Source organism: Onychostruthus taczanowskii, unplaced genomic scaffold (assembly GCF_017590055.1).
Source record: "Onychostruthus taczanowskii isolate IOZ18803 unplaced genomic scaffold, ASM1759005v1 scaffold38, whole genome shotgun sequence".
In the NCBI taxonomy this organism is placed as follows: Eukaryota; Metazoa; Chordata; class Aves; order Passeriformes; family Passeridae; genus Onychostruthus; species Onychostruthus taczanowskii.
In genome coordinates, this window is record NW_024501237.1 from 5,842,571 (window position 1) to 5,858,848 (window position 16,278).

Sequence of the window (16,278 nt, forward strand, 5' to 3'; positions counted from 1 at the left end):
TGCTACCTTATAAACAGGACACAGGGAAGTGCCTGAGTATTCCAGTGTCGCCACATGCTTTGAACAAGAGGCACTCTCATAAAATTTTCGGGGAGATACACATAGTTTACTATACCCCACTGAAACAGAAGCTCTAGCTTTTAGCTAAAGAATAAGGCTTCAACAAATCTACTTCATAAATTCAACAGCAAAAAGGTCCTGTTGGACCTTGTACCCCTTAAAAGAAAAGAGAGGCTTTGAACATCTCACCATAGAGTTCACACTACTTCTGAACAGAATTTATTTTAGATAGTGATCTGTAACAGTCAACTGAAATTATTGCTATTTTTAAGCCAAAATAAAATAAACAGTATGTCTGGTGAGGAAAGAAGGTCCCTTCCAAAAGCTGTGTCAATCTGATGCACACAGCCAAAAGAAGTGCAGGATATTGTTTAAAAACATGATGCAAGAAAGCCCCAAATTGTGAATTTTCCTGGTGTCCTGGTCAATCGCCATGGCCTTCTGATGCAAAAATCCTTGAAGAAGGTCAAAAACTACAAACTAAAACATCCAAGTATCCTGACATACTGACTTTCTAGCTGTGCTCTGCTGCAGTGCTGGTAATGTAACATTTATTGCCATGGTTCCCTTTCAACAGGGCAACCAACCAACGTTACAGCTGCAGGATTTTTTTTTTTTTTTTGAGTTTCCACTTCCAGGCCTTCTTCAAAGGTATGACAGTCCAGCTCAGCAATCACATACAGATATTCATATTTACCACATACTGGAAAAGCAAACTAATATTTTTGAAGCATAAACATCGGTCATGTTTCTTTATTTACATTCTGAAATTCCCACATTTTTTTCCTTCCTTGATATTTTCTTTGAATATTTAGGTGGAATTGTTAATGTGTTCCACAGAAATATTTTTCCATTAGCTACCAGTGTTCCTTTGTGTTCTTCTTTTGAAAGATTATTTAAATGCTAATATGAGAAAAACAAATGCAACTGGAATAAAGAATGCGAGACAGTGGAAAATTGAGTTTATATATTGTAGCAAATAAACTACATAGAAAACATGAAGTAGTCAGCATATTATTAAATCAAGTAAATTTGTCAGAACTGTCTTAAAAATTAATGTGCTTTCAACTTCCCTTAAATAATAGGGCACTTGCTTTTAAAGAGTGCACAGATAAGACAGTCCTTTTTCTGTAGCTAAACTGATAAGTGTTTTCTGAAATTAATTCTGTAATCATTATTAATTTCATCAGAATACGCACATTAAGCAACCTCACACAGGAGCAAAGAGGCATCATGTGGAAAAAAAGCATCAATACATTTTACTCCTTAACATTCACATCAATTAAATTATATTTCTGGGTTACGCTTGCATATGAAAACATCCATTATATTAAGTTTCAGCTACAGGATAAATAAAAGTTTAAAACTGCACAAAAAAATATGCTTCAGGACTCTTGCAAGGAGACCTCAAGCACCATGGTAAGAACAACACTTGAGCTGCCTCATTTACATTACTATATTAGATGTTTGCCTGTTTTCATTTGAAATCAAATATTTAAGGTTTAAAATAAGAATCTACAGCAGGGGAACTGATAAACATAGGCCAGGCATAGTGAGAACCAGCCACCATAAATACATCTTAGCCAGAAGGTCAGTGTGTTATTAGTCCCAATTATGCTGAAGTGTAAGAAGTCTTCGTGTTGCAGACAATTATTCACTGCTGAATGAGCACAGACCACTGGGCTGAGCACTGACTTCCATCACAGACAAAGGCTTATGCAATAATGATCTATTCTGCCAAATTCCATAAGGATTTACTTATTGAACCCTTCCCTCGTTTCAGTTCACTAATTCTTCTATTTCAATATAAAGATAGAAAATACCTACAGCTCCTAAAATTTTAGCATTTCCCCAAGTATTTACTTTTCATTAAGTTGGCAAGTCCCTATTTCATTTTAAATATATTTCAAGTATACAAATTTTCCTTGGGCGCAAGTCAAGTTTTCCTAATACAACATGAGGCAGCCCAAACTGATGACCTCACAATAATTTAAAAATACTTACATGAGCTCTGATTCCTCTTGACATACAAGAATTTATACAGATTTAATTCTTAGCTTTTTTTTTTTTTTTTTGGTACTGAAAAGCAACGCAGGTGACACTTTGTCTGTACCCCTACAGGATAATGGTTTTAATCCAAAACCAAAATAAAATAGCCTTGTTCCAGGCTACCAAAATGATGGCCACTGCAAGACTCCTGTGCAAAGAGGAAAAGATCTATAAAAAGGATCAGCGACTTATTTTTACCGCTAGTTTGGGAGCCAGGAAGGCAGCCTGCCATGTCAGTGTCCTTCTATGGGCTCTGCTGTCTGTGGATAATACCCATTGTCTTATGTCTCCCTTGAAATATTCAAGGAGAAAGGAAGAACAAGAGACTCTCAAAACCATGAGAGATCAGAGAATGCGGGGAGGGGAAGAGAAGATATGATAGAAAGAATACAGTCAATTTTGCAAGAGAACTTTAAAATCAGCTTGGCAGGGAGAAGACTTCAAATGGTTTGCCTCTTTGGTCCCAGCAGAATGCAAATTGTTGGTGTGCTGAAAGAGCTGAGCTTTCCATCACAGAGCATGTGCCTTTATCTAAAGATTCCCCACTCTCATATTCTGTCTCTACCAACACTTGGCAGATTTAATCTTGTCTAAAAATATTTCTTCTTTTTGCATTTAAGGCCCAAATCAATGAAGTCTAAGACGTATCCATTCCATATAAAAAGGGACTTGGATGAAATTTAACTGAAATTACCACAATGACTACAAAGGCATATGCACACCACTGACTGACAAATGAGTAAACACAGGCTAAGCCAAACTAAGCAGCTTACAGACAATGCTCCAAAAAGTTAAACAAGGCTGTTAACATATCTGTTTTGCAAGTTGCAGCACAGCTGCAGATTTAAGCTCTATGGTACAAGATCATGATTTAAGATCCCATATTTCTCTGAACCCTCAGCATCAGCCTCCCATAATGACACGGTTATTGAATGTTTCCACAAAGAGCAGCAGAAACCAGGAGAGACCAAGGTTTAATTTTAAAACATACAGTAAAAATGGCAAGTGATAGGTTATGGGTTTTATTAGACTAACTGAAGAGAAATGTCATCTCTCTTTTTATCCCAAGCTTTGGTTATTTTTACTTCCATTTTACTTCAAATTGCTTGCATTAGTCCCCTCCTTTTTTCCTACACTATTACTACTAAATAAGAAAACTGCTGGCTTAGGACGCACTGAAATCAGAACATTAATTCATGTCCTGTGGATCTTGGGAAAAAGCCAATGCAAGTCTTGAACTTTATCATGATAAACCCCTGGCACCCACTAATCACAAGATTGTATCTTCCCATAAGATAAGGGGAAGATTTTTGGCATGGGAATGAACAAGTACACCTAGCTGTTTCCAAAGGCTTGCAACCTGGCAGCCTTTCAGTAAGGTTTCACTCACATAGCTGTTACTGTATACTCTCCAGCTATGGCTGGGAAGTTGATAATCCTTAAGATATGAGGAGAGTTTTGATTTCTGACACAGCATTCCTGAGATAAATGCAGGATCAGAGAGATGCTTTGAAATTCCCAGAGATACCCCACTGGTAAACCACTACATGGGAACAACTTTTAACAAAGTGCCTTAAAAAAGAAAAAAAAAAAAAAAAAAAAAAAAAAAAAAAAAAAATCCCCCCAAAAACTCATAGAATTTTTGTTTGCCATCAAACAATATATTAAAATGTAAACCAGACACAGAAGAGAGCATCCCAAAGTCTGTTTTCCCAAAAAATAAATTTTACAATGTAACTTTGTATTTTTACTTATTACAGAGATGAGATCTATTATTTCTAACTCCATCCCAGTTTCTTATAAGAAGTGTGAGGTTTTTTTATCCCTGGCACAATTCCTTCCTGCTGTGGTACCTAGGTGTCACTTCAGAGCATAAACTTGTATTTTAAGCAGTCTCACTACATAAAGTCACCTTCAAGTGGCCATAAAACTTGCCTGTCCATTTAACTTTTAATGTTTCACACACAGTTATTTTCTCTCTTTAACTTTAGCTAGTCAGTAACATGCTGACAAAATATTTTATACTACTTCATGATATTTTCCTCGTGTATTTAGCCCCACCTACTAAACAAAAAATCTTTGGAAAGTAATGCCCACAAGTTATCACTGTAGAGCAGCCCAGCCAGCTACATAAACCCTACAAAACTCTGCTCTTCTATTCAGAAGCACAGTGCTGTCTACTGCTTCAACCCATGCACCCTCTTCATTCCCCTGTATATATTCCTTCATCAGACCACCTTGTTTTGAGTAGCAAGGCAGTGATTTGGCATCAAGGTTAAGTGAAAGAACGTTAAGAGTTGTTACAAATGTCTGGCACTTTGGAGGTGGAAACAGAAGTGTCCATTGGGCAATGGAGAAATAAAAGGGCAGAACAGCAAGTAATTTAACTTTTTAGTAACTTGCTTTATAAAACACACCACAACTTAAGGGAGTTTTTTGGTTATTTCTTGAGTGACTTTGTAACTATACAGGGAGAACACAGAAATGCAAGCGACAGAAGGGCTGCTACCAATGCCCAGTATTTCATTAGCATACGTGTTACCAAATTAAACTGTACAGCTTCCTCTGACAAGGTTTTGTAGGTGTAATCTACCTATGTCAGCCATCACGGCTGCAAATGCCCAATTACTTCCTGTCTAGTTAACCTCCTGTATACCAATTCAAATCAGCACAAGCACCACAAACCTTTGGTATCCACAATAGCTAAAAATAATTCATAAATGCAATAGTCACTTCTGTACCAGATCCCCAGACAAATGTTACTTGCATGGCAAAAACCATGCAGCAATTAATACTAGGAATTTCACAAGAAAAAAACACTATCACAGACTAAAATACTTTGTTATTTGACATCAACTGCCCACTTGTAGCAGAGAGCAATAAGAGGCCTGGAAGGGGAAGTGCCAAAAGAAAACTTGGGCAGCAGTGGGGAGAGAGGTGTGGCAAGTTCTAACTCAGCGTCCCCCTTCCACCAATTTCCCCCTCTGCTTCCATCCTCCTCCTGCTCCCAGAAAAAGTCCTCCTGTTCAGCATCACAAGGAGAACAGAGTATTTACTTTGAGACAAGAGCCCAAACGCTGGCACACCCCATCTGTGTCTCATCTGGCCAGACAGCACTGTCTCTTCCCCAGCAGTGATAGGGCAGTCAGTGTGAGTGGAGCAGACAGGCAGCGACAGCAGCACCCACACCCTGGCACCACCGCACTCCTCTCGTGGGGCAGCTGGTATTGTGGACAAGGCAGCCACAGACTGCAAAGACATCGGAGCCAGAGGAAATTTAGGAATCAGCAGAGGATCAGATACTGGTATGGTAACAAGGGATCCTCTTGCACCAGACTGACTGCAGGATTTCTGGAAATAACCAAGGCTTTCCTAGAGGCAGGAATGCAAGTGTTACAGGATTCTTTCTTTTCTTTTTTTGTTTTCTTTGCAGTTGTTTGGAATCCTGAAAAGGTAAAAGGCACTAAGACTAGTAAAAGATAGTTTGGTTTACTGTGCTTGGGAAAAGATAAGGAGCTAATGAGACTGAGACATAAGAGACACCAAAATGATTATCAGGAAAGAGTGACTTCATTCTAAAAGGAAAAAAAGAATTCTCCTTTTTTAATCCACTACAGCATTTGTGTATTAAGAAATGCAGAAATGTATTACAATGAAACAAAAAGCTTTGGTACAACAAAGCAAATCTAGCAGCTTAGGGATAATATCTACCCAACCAATAATGAAAAGAGTTAAAATAGGCCTCTGGCACCAGAAGGCAGAACACGTATCTGTTTTCCCAAATGAATATGGGAATACTCTCTAGGTAGAAGGACACCTAGATGATTACTCCATTGTTTTTGAACCATTTGTAACAATTAGTAAGCCGGTATTCTTTTGCAGGCCCACAATAACAGAGACTAGACACAACATTGTGATGAATACACCTGCTAATCTACCTATCATTATTTTAAGCTATTTAATGTCTGTTTTGTTTCTTGAGTTCTTTAAAACCAACTAAATATGCACAGCAGTCCTCATTTGTCAGTGTTACATTTAGTAGTTCTGGTGAAGCATCGGTTTTCCTGTTCTTTACAAACACCTTTAGTAAAAACAAATTTTTAAGTATTTCAGATGTTACATTACCTGTCAAAGGAATGGAACTGCACAGGCTGCTCAGCAGCTCCATCACCAAGAACCCCAAGAAAGGCTGGTGGCAGAAGAGCAGCATCCGCTGCAGTCCCATCAGCTGGTGTGCTCACCAGGCTTCTCAAGATGTCCTTCACATTGACATTTTTCGCAGCTGGCACAGAAGCCACAGATTTAATCTCTTCAGTTCCCGTCTCACTTCCGCCCTCCTGAGATTTATTGACTTCCAATGAGAGTGTGCACAGGACTTCACTGACTGCATCTGGGCCTGCACTAACACTCAGAGGTCCTGCTTCAGCAGCACCACTCAAACTGTTTGTTTGCGCTGGAGTTGCTTCCTCCCCAAGACCAGAATCCCTTCTTTGCATAGATGCTGTATTTTCTGAATCTTCAGTAGAAGCTGAAGCACCAAGAGCAGAAGATGGTTTTTGCACAACTGTTCATACCAAAAGAACAGAAAACACATTTTAAGGTCATTATTAATGGAGAAGCATTCACAACATTGGTCTTCAAGAAGATTTCTAAATAATTTTAAGCCAAGTTATTTCATTTTGCAAAATAATTAATAGTTCACCTGCAGCAGGAGTCTCATTATTTTCATTTTCTGATTCCTTGAGTGATTGGCTTTGGTTTGGTGGTCGTCTTTCATTCTGGGGTTCCAGTATATCTCTGTATTTCGAAACCATGAGCACAGAAATAAAATATACAACAGCCAAAGCCAAAAACTGAGCCTGTTTACTATCCTCCTGTAAAAAACAGACACACAGATTTTTCCATTAGAATTTCAGCAGCATGTTTATTTTTTCATGAAGTATGCCCAGCACTACCATAAACATACCAACAGGAAGCTGATATGTCAGCAATGGAAGAACAATATTCTCTAGTCACAGTTTGTCTCACCCATAAAGCTAAGGAATACAGCACTTGTATTCAAGTGGCACTAATCCTTTCATTTTTCATTTATTTGACAACTTGGCTAAGGTTGTGTGTTCTGATTTCATGTTTCAAATTAGTGTAGGATCTAGGGTCCCCTTTATTCACGTGTGTTTCTTCTGTTACATTTCCTCAAAAATGCCAAGATATTAACAGCATTTTCAAGACAATCATACTCTACATAACTAGAAGATATTAGTGAAGGAAAGGAGCAAATTCCAGAACAAGCGTCAAGGTTTTATTTCATTATCAGATAGTCCAGATTGATGTAATCTACTACATGTAATTTAAACAAGAATTGACCAATATGCATTCGCATTACAGCTGAAACTTTATTAAGAGGTTTTAGGAAAACTTTGAAAACAAATCTTTATGTGAACTATGCCAGGCTCCTCCCCAGAGTACTCAGTTGCTCCTAGTGAAACAGAGGGAAAACTGCACATTAAGATTTAGTCTAAGCCTGTCCCTTTTGGCTACCAAAGGGAAAAAAGCTTCATACACTTTTGAGTCACAGGAGAATGGAGTATTTAGATCTTCACTTACACTTACTTTTTACTAATCAGTAAAAAATGAGTATTTGGAGTTTTTTACCCCTCATTCATATCAGGGCTCAGGTAACATTCAATTTTGTCCTCTGAGCAGGTCAAGAAACTAAGTTACACTATAAAGCTCATTCTATCATGATTGTACTGCCTAACAAAGCTCCTTAACCCTTGAAAAACTCTTCAGTAAGTTATTCTGGGAGATATTTTTGAGAGAGGTATTTATTTACCTTTCTAATAAATAAATAAAAGGTATTTATTTACCTTTCTATTAAGAACATGTAACATAGGTGGATTCTATCTGTTGCACTGAAAAAACAACCTATCTTCCCCTTGGCTTGAACCAAAATCTTAACTTTCAAAGAATAATCACAGTATGAGATTAAGGAAAGCCACCTACAATGGTACGGATTATAAAGAATTTTCTTGCAAGATAAATATTAAGAAGGTTTCTAACTGTACTTAATAAAGTGGTGATCCAATGAATTAGAACTAACCCTTCCTTATTTTTTCAGCTATGTTTGAAGAACTGCTTGAAATAAAGCTCATGTAACACTCTAAGTACTGCTTCTGGTGGGTAAGTGGATTCCATCCGAGTTCCTGCTGTAGAACTCATACATTCAACTTATGCCACTACTGATTGTAAGTGCTGAATAAAATGTAAGAAACTGCATGCAAATAAAACATTTAGATGCTTGTGTAAACAGCTCAGACAAAAACTATTCACAACCACATCTTTCTAAGTCAACTTTTCCCACACAGCTCAACACCTTAGCCAAAAAGCAGAGTTATTGCACCATTTTATACTTATTGGGAAACAGAGAGCCTGATGGATTAGATATGCAAAAAAAGCAGAAGTTGTGGGTGAGTGTTGTTTCGGTAGTTTTTTTTAAAGAAAAAGGTTCATAAAATGTGCTTGAAGGAATCTTTAGGATTACTTTAATTGGCACCAGTATGGAAGAGTCACTTCCTATTACTCTCTTGAACACTGATACTGATGTAGGGGTTGAAAGAAGCTTGCTTCAATCAATAATTACTGTAAAGATAAAACTCAAAATCCTTCACTTTTCTGGGCGGAAAAAAAAGTCACTATATAAATCATCACACTTGCTAAACAGCCCAATTATTGTAAACTAAGTTGTGGTGTCCAGGCTTGTGGCCACCAATGACTCACAGCCATTATAGCTGCTGTATTTGCTTACAGAGGTGGTTTTTTTTAAGTAATCAATCTCAATTTCCTCAATATCAGCTATAAAGTTGCTGACACAGGGCAAAGATATTTTTAGTCAATTCAAGACTAAAAAACGTATGCATACTTACAGCACAGGCACACAAATTGCTTCCTCTGAGGGGAAGTAAAGGAATTAGAAATGACCTCTAATTTCTAATTAGCTAGAAGAATGTGACTTCTTCAAAATGTACGAACATGTTTATAACACATAAATAGCTTGTCTATGTACATATTTGTACTAAACACAACATAATTAATATACAACCAGAAGAATTCCACATAACCAATTCTTAGGAACACAAAGAGCCAGATCAGGAGACAGCTGGGTTTCACCTCTCCCTCTTTCCAATCCCAAACACTACAACAGCTGCAGAGTATTGCGAGTTCCTAATTACTGTAAGCAGTATTCCCTTTTGGTACATCCAATTTAGCCAAACTCCGTAACACAGAGAAGTGTTTAGCAAACAGATACAAGCAGAAATGCAGCTACAAAGAAAAGGACATGATTTACTTACTATATCTCTGAACACTACTGCTCGGAGGCGATTAATATCCATATCCTGAAGAAGTCTGTCATGGTCCCGTATTGGAGAAATGCCACCAGTCACAATGTCCACTGGACTCTATTAAAAAATAAAAACAATTGTTTAAGATCCTGTTTAAAGGCATTCTACCAAGAATCATTAAGTGTGTATAATCATCCACTGTGAGTCGTACTGTCATAACTAGACAGTAACTAGAGTTACTGTCATAACTGGAGCAGAAAGATCAGATATGCATTTCATCTTTAAAGGAGAAAAAAATCTGGTCATTTCTTGTGACAGATTTAATTTCCAGCGTTTGTACGACCCCACTTCAGGTCTGTTAAAATATCAGTGGTGCAAGTGCAAATTTAAAAACTTATCCCTCTGTACAGACTAATCATTATTGACTTCTGTGTTTCTGAATGCGGCTTTAAACTTGCCTTTGCTGCAGACTTTGCTGATCCTATAAAGCCTTGCACTGCTTTTTGGTTCTTCCCAGTGTCTCCAATAGGCTTCATCTGTGCATGCTGCTGACATTCCAAGCAATTTCTAACTGCTACTGCACATACTTGAAGGGAAAAGAAACATTAAGAAAGTTATTCTGAGAAACAGTATTGTTCTATATTGCCTTACAGAAATTTATAACACAATTCTGTTTACCACTTAAAACTAAAAAGTTGATGCACATCAGTAAAATGCTTTGCTTCTGTAAGTTTTAGACAGTTGCAAACCAATGCTCAAAATTCTTTAATAATTTATAACCAATAATGAATGCTAAACTATTAGAACATATATGCTGTATTTAATGGATACTTCAAAGTGAGTATTCCTCACTGCAATTTGACCATGCATACAACCACAGGGTGGGTAGGGTGAAGACAGATAAATTTCACAAGTTTGCAAGAGCAAAGAGAAGCTATACACCAGCGAAACAAATGGCAATGTTTGCTTCACAATACTCTGTTACTCTTGGACTAAAGTTCTGAAGTTACACAACTGGTTTTTTGGGTTTTTTTAGCTGCATGTTTTTGCCCTGTTTCATCTTCCAATATTAATTTTCAAAGGAAAAAAGGACTATCCCATCTCTACACTGTTTGCATCCCATAAATCTTGTTCTACCTGCACAAAGTTTTAATTGCCTAGAAAGGGAGAGGAAGGCTAGTTACTGTTGAGGCTCTGAGCTGCTCTGGCACTCATGCAAATAAAACGTTTCAAAACAAAGTCTTACAGCATGCAACTAAGCATGAATTCTCTCCTCCTGTATTATCTACCTGGACCCTGCTATGATCTCATATGCTGTAATTTTCAGAATATTTGTTACTTTCTTAGGTAACTGATCATTTTCTTTCAATCCAATTTGAAGCAAGCATACTGTAATAATTGGATACAATTATTGCCCAATTTGAACCCTTCAGAAATTTACACTTCTAGTTTTCTCCATACTTTCATATACTGACCTTCAAGTGTTAAACCTCTTATCTAAGTATTACAAAACTTCTTTTTTATATATAGTACCAGATTATTTTTCTTAAAGCTGCTGTATTCTCAGCCTTGATTATTTGGTGAAGTTTGGCAAAAGAAATATCCTCATGGATAAAACGAATAAGAAAAAAGAAAAAAGGCTACCAAACTTAATTTATATTATCTAAACTTTTAGAGAGGAATATGTATATATGCATTGCAGAATACAGTAAAACTGTGTAAGATCCTAATATTTGATTACATTTAATCTTGATTTAACAAAACAATGGACAGGAACAAAAATAAAGCTAGCAGCTGCTAACTGCTTAGTAACTACAACCTCCTATTCTCATTAAGGGGTCTTATTTGCTTACCCAGACGAAGACATTGTCGCAGAATTCCTCCAGATGACATATTTTTCTCAGACTCAATTTCAGTGAATCCAAGAGAGCTTGCAAAAATTAGCACATCCACAAGGTTGATTAATCTCTGGAGAAATGTTAAAGATGCTTCTACTGAAAGTCCTTGAGTTGGCTCAATATTCTCCAATTCATGCTACACAGAGAAAAATTGAAAGCAACATTTACTTCTTCACAAATATAATATTCCTGCATGCTAAATAAAGAAAAATGTGTGCTGGAAGTCCACTATCAGTCACATTCAAAAGTAATAATTACTCATATTCTAGGAACAATCATTAATAGTGGGATTTAATCCCACTCCAGACCACTGTGGGGCAACAAAGGCAGGAAACTTTTTTATGTCTTCAGGCAATGAAGGCAAGCACCTAATTTAACTTAGGGAAAAGTGTGGAGGTAGCAAAGGGAGGAAAGAGATGCCTGTGGAAACACCCCACATGCACTTCCATTTCCCAAAAGGACTGATATAATAATTAATACACTCCATAAAGAAAGACATCCTCCCACAAGAGAGGAATTTTTAAATACAAATGGAATTTCTTACAGTAGCAGATGTGGCAGCAGAAAGCAACGGCAAGATACCACCACAGGCCATGATCATGTTGTCCATCACTTGAGAGATGAGGTGGATCGTGTTGTGCACAAACACCACATTGTCACTGCTATTCACAAAGTCCATCACGGTTTTTGTAGAATGGCTATCCAAAAATTAAAAAAAAAAGAAAAAAGAAATTCAGAATAGAGCTTTATTACTGGAGTATTTGAAAATTTTTCTGTTTTCACCAAAGTAAAACCAGACACTTAGTAGTGGGGAAGCAAATAACACATGACCTAAGGGTCAACTGATGCATCTCAATCTAAACCTAAAACTACATTTCTTTTCTCTTCATAAACTGCTCAAGATGACAGGTTGCTAAAATCACCAAGATGATTGCTAATCCTCATTTGTATAAAGATACATTATAGGCAGGTCTGTGGCTGCTTTATAGCAAGAGTCACTATATCAGGAAACAGAATAAAGTCTCCTGGAACAGTGAACTAGATTTGAACTTAAATCTTTGAAAAACTAAAGCAAATTCTAAAGATATCTTGGTGAAATTAAAAATCAACAAAGCACAAAAACTTGGACAAAAACTTTCCAAAACAGAGGCTAAAATAGAAATATGTTTTAGCTACATCTGATGAGGACGAGATAGGTTAACTTAAACATATCCTAAAAATTATAGTCAGACAAAAATTCACTTCAGTTTAAATTGTTCTAATCACTTACCCACACTATTTCTTCATACTGACATTCCTTTTTATCAGGTCAGAACACCTATATGGTTCAATTTAAATTTGACACTCATGACTACAAGCTAACAATGGACTCCCCTCTCATTTCAGTTATTAAACTTTAAAATTAAATTGCAGAATTACTGCTGCTTTCAAAGATCTTCATGATTACATTACAGATCCCTCTTAGTACTTCATCTTCAAATTAACATCTTTGGGTTCACAGAACCCTATCAAAGCAGCAGTGTGTGTAAATGCAGAAGCAAAACATACTATTTTGGATATATTATCTTTCTTATTTATCCACATTTAGACAAGAACAGGCCCTTAAATACATTAGGAAAATTGAAATCTTAGTTGAATAAAAATCAACAGTAAGACTGCCACTGACTTATATGTAGCCAGGATTTCAGTCCAAATCTGTATGCAGGCCCTGAACCAATACACAGTTATGACTGTAAAGAGTCTTAAAAAAAAATCTGAGAATTATTCGGTGTAGGTCACTAAGTCAGGCTATTGAATAATGAGTAAAACATCAGATGTCCATGAGTCTAGGTCAATGAGCCCCTTATAACTGAACCCAGTCTGGATCATTCCACATAAAGCACATGATGTACCTTCTCCACATCTGAATATCTGTTTCTATGGAGAACAGCAGGTCTGTGAGCAGGCGCTGGTGCATCAGTGACCACTTGAACTCGGGAATACGGAACACAGCTGACCTTGTGTCCCTCCTCTGCCCATCCGATGGAGCAGCCATCTCCTGTCCTGAGGAAACCTGCTGCCTTGAGGGCTGAATGCACCATTTGCAGACAAAAAAGAAAATAAAACAAAACCCACACTCTGGTTATTAGTTCCCATGGCACACACTGAAATGCATTTAACAGACTCGAAATTGTGGATATCCAACAAGTTCAGACTATGTACATGGTTCCAAATAAAGCTAAAACTATTACACAAATGCTATTTAATAGATATACCAAAACTACACACTAGGCTACAGCTGCACTACCACACCTGCCAGTCTAGGTATTCACAAGCAGCCACCCAACCTTACCAGGGGGGGAGAATATGTTGTTGTAGACAGTGGTTTTCCTCCTTTAAGGAAGAATGGTGCAGATTGAAGAGCATCCATTAGGAAGTATCTCTGCAGAAGGGAAGTACTCAGAGACATGACTATTTAACCATTAAAAGCTGGATTAGAAACTAAAGACTGGAGGCTGGAGCACTGTAGCACACAACAGAAACCAAGTCTTAATTTATACTTGTCCAAAAATGTAGGATGATATGATGTAGTGACAAACCTACCAATTTTTATAGTTTAAAACAGCTGAGATGAAGTGTCCATCTAGACAAATACTCAGTTTATATCAGCATTCATATGTGGATGTACAAAAATCTTTGAGAATTCTCAGGACACAAATTATAATAATTGTGGCTATTTCAACCCCGGGTTAAAAGTATTTTATAGATAACTCACAAAAATCACACACATTATAATCCCCAGAATGTTTAGGTACGCTTTCTCAAAAAATTCATTAAAAAAACCTTCCTTTTATTTCTAAGCTAGATGGATGAAGGACAGGTAGAATTTACCTCAGGCATGGATCTGGGGGGCAGAGGTGCTTCTAGACATGTGTTAGCTTTCAACTCCAGTCTTTCTGTATCAGATGCAACACTGGAAACATCAAGCTTGGCAATTCTTCTGTCAGGGGCTCCAGAGGGCTCTGCCACCTGTGCATGTGTGTTTTCCACAGTTGTTTTGGTTTCACTGGTAACTACGTTTCCTTCCTTCAGCTTCTTTTTTCCTGCTGCATCCAGCTGAGTTACTACTTCTGGAACTGCAGAACTCACCGTCTCTGGCAAAGTCAGCTCTTGGCTCTTCTCGCCCACACCTTCAGTACCCTCAGACTTTAAAAGCCCAGTTTCAGGTTGCTGCTCTTTTGTTCCTTCCTGCTTTGTCACTTCGCTCGCATTAGAGCCACATTCCTTGCTCCTTTCTGCAAGAACTTCTGAAGGCAAAGGCAGACTACTTTCATCTTTCAAATCAACAAAGTCATCTTCATCTTCTACCTCTACTGCTGATTTTTCGAGTCCTTCTGGACTTGTGGGAGTTCCTCCTTCCACAGGAGTTTGCATGGCTAAAGAAGCAGCAGTGACAGCAGCTGTTTCCTCCACAAGCTCATTATCGTTGCTAGAATCTTCAACTGCTTCAGCTATTCCAGTACTGATTTCTGAGACACTGGGCTTTACTGTTTCTGGTTCTGGAGAAAATTCCACACAAGTCACTGCTTTTAAATCCTCTGTAGTTCCCATATCCTCCCCCTCTAATTCCTCCTCATGATTAGATACTGAATGAGTTTGCTGGCCACCATCTGATGAATTTTCTTTCTCTTTTTTTTCAGTTCTGCACTCTGTATCACCATCAGTAATGCAGGAAGGAGCAGCAGCATTTTCTTTTAACTCAGAAGATTGCTGTTTTCTCTTGGTTTCAGCTTCTTTGCTAATCCCAGAGATTGTTCTAATTGGAGTTGAAGAACATACTCCACTCCCTTCTCCTCCTTTCTCTTGGTACGCCTTGTACATTTGGGAAAGACTCTCTCTATGCATTTCAAAAGTTACCTAAAAGAACAGAGTTCAAAGGACATTAAAAACTATATATTAATGACTGTTTTCTTGAAAAAAAAGAAACCCAAAATCAATGCTCAAATCACAAATTTATATTGGATCCTGTCCTTTTCATTAAAAAAACCTGCACGTTAGATATCACTTCAACTGACAGCAAGGTTTTCTTACATTTATCTGTTTTTTCCTGACTAAAATGAAGAAAGAAAAGCAAAGCCAGTGTCAAAAAAACCCCAACTAGCCTGATCCAAAGGACATCCTAAGCATAAGATCCACAGAATTACTAGATTTGAAAACCTCAATTTTTTTGTGAAGGGGGAGGCTGTGACAAGTAGCAGAGTTTTCACATCTTTTTAGCACCTTTAGTATGCTCAAAAATCCACAAAGATACATAAACTTTTGAAAATTTTACACTAAAAAGTACAATGTCACAAAGTCAGAGCAGAGAAAAGCACTTAAAGCCAGAACCCTGTGGACCCCCAAATGTTACCCAGAATTCCCCAGAGGACATTTCCTTTGGTGAGTGCTATTCACCCCATCTCAGCCTGAGAAAAGCTACAAAACTCATTAAAGTGAAAACACTTTTCTACTCCTTAGCTGAAAATATCATTGTTTCTAGGTATTTTTAAAAAAAATCCAGATAGATCAATTCTTTATGTACACACTAATAAAACTCATTTGCCCAAATAAATAGCTGTGTTTTAAAAAATAAAATATCACTTGCCTAACTTAAGTTTTTATTACACTCTTATTCAATTTAGTTTATCCATACCTTTTCATTTAGGATTTAGATTTATATTCCACAACACAAGTGTTTATTTGTCTGTAAGCTCAGTTCTCAAAATTTTCCCAACATAAGCTCCAACCGAGGGTTGTTTTTTTTTAAATCAGTTGCTGTATCAGAAATATTTTCCATAGGCAAAGTAGAGCACTGCATTCCACTAAATATACAAACACACATTTTCTTATTCTCTTACATACTCAGCTCATTCATTTGGATCTCATCTAAAAATTCCATGTACATGGTATTC

General features: G+C 37.3%; 1 protein-coding gene across 4 annotated transcripts in view; it reads right to left on the bottom strand.

The window, feature by feature from the left end:
* The window catches only part of LRBA (LPS responsive beige-like anchor protein), a 369,042-nt gene that overhangs the window by 281,752 nt on the left and 71,012 nt on the right, over window positions 1–16,278 (bottom strand). For all 4 annotated transcript variants that reach the window (XM_041411918.1, XM_041411916.1, XM_041411917.1 and 1 more), the window contains exons 23-30: window positions 14,219–15,244; window positions 13,240–13,415; window positions 11,892–12,045; window positions 11,303–11,483; window positions 9,908–10,035; window positions 9,459–9,566; window positions 6,812–6,983; window positions 6,235–6,673 (exon numbers count right to left, since the gene is read on the bottom strand). In XM_041411918.1, coding sequence (XP_041267852.1) covers window positions 6,235–6,673; window positions 6,812–6,983; window positions 9,459–9,566; window positions 9,908–10,035; window positions 11,303–11,483; window positions 11,892–12,045; window positions 13,240–13,415; window positions 14,219–15,244 — 2,384 coding nt within the window. The remainder of the gene's footprint in view (window positions 1–6,234; window positions 6,674–6,811; window positions 6,984–9,458; window positions 9,567–9,907; window positions 10,036–11,302; window positions 11,484–11,891; window positions 12,046–13,239; window positions 13,416–14,218; window positions 15,245–16,278) is intronic.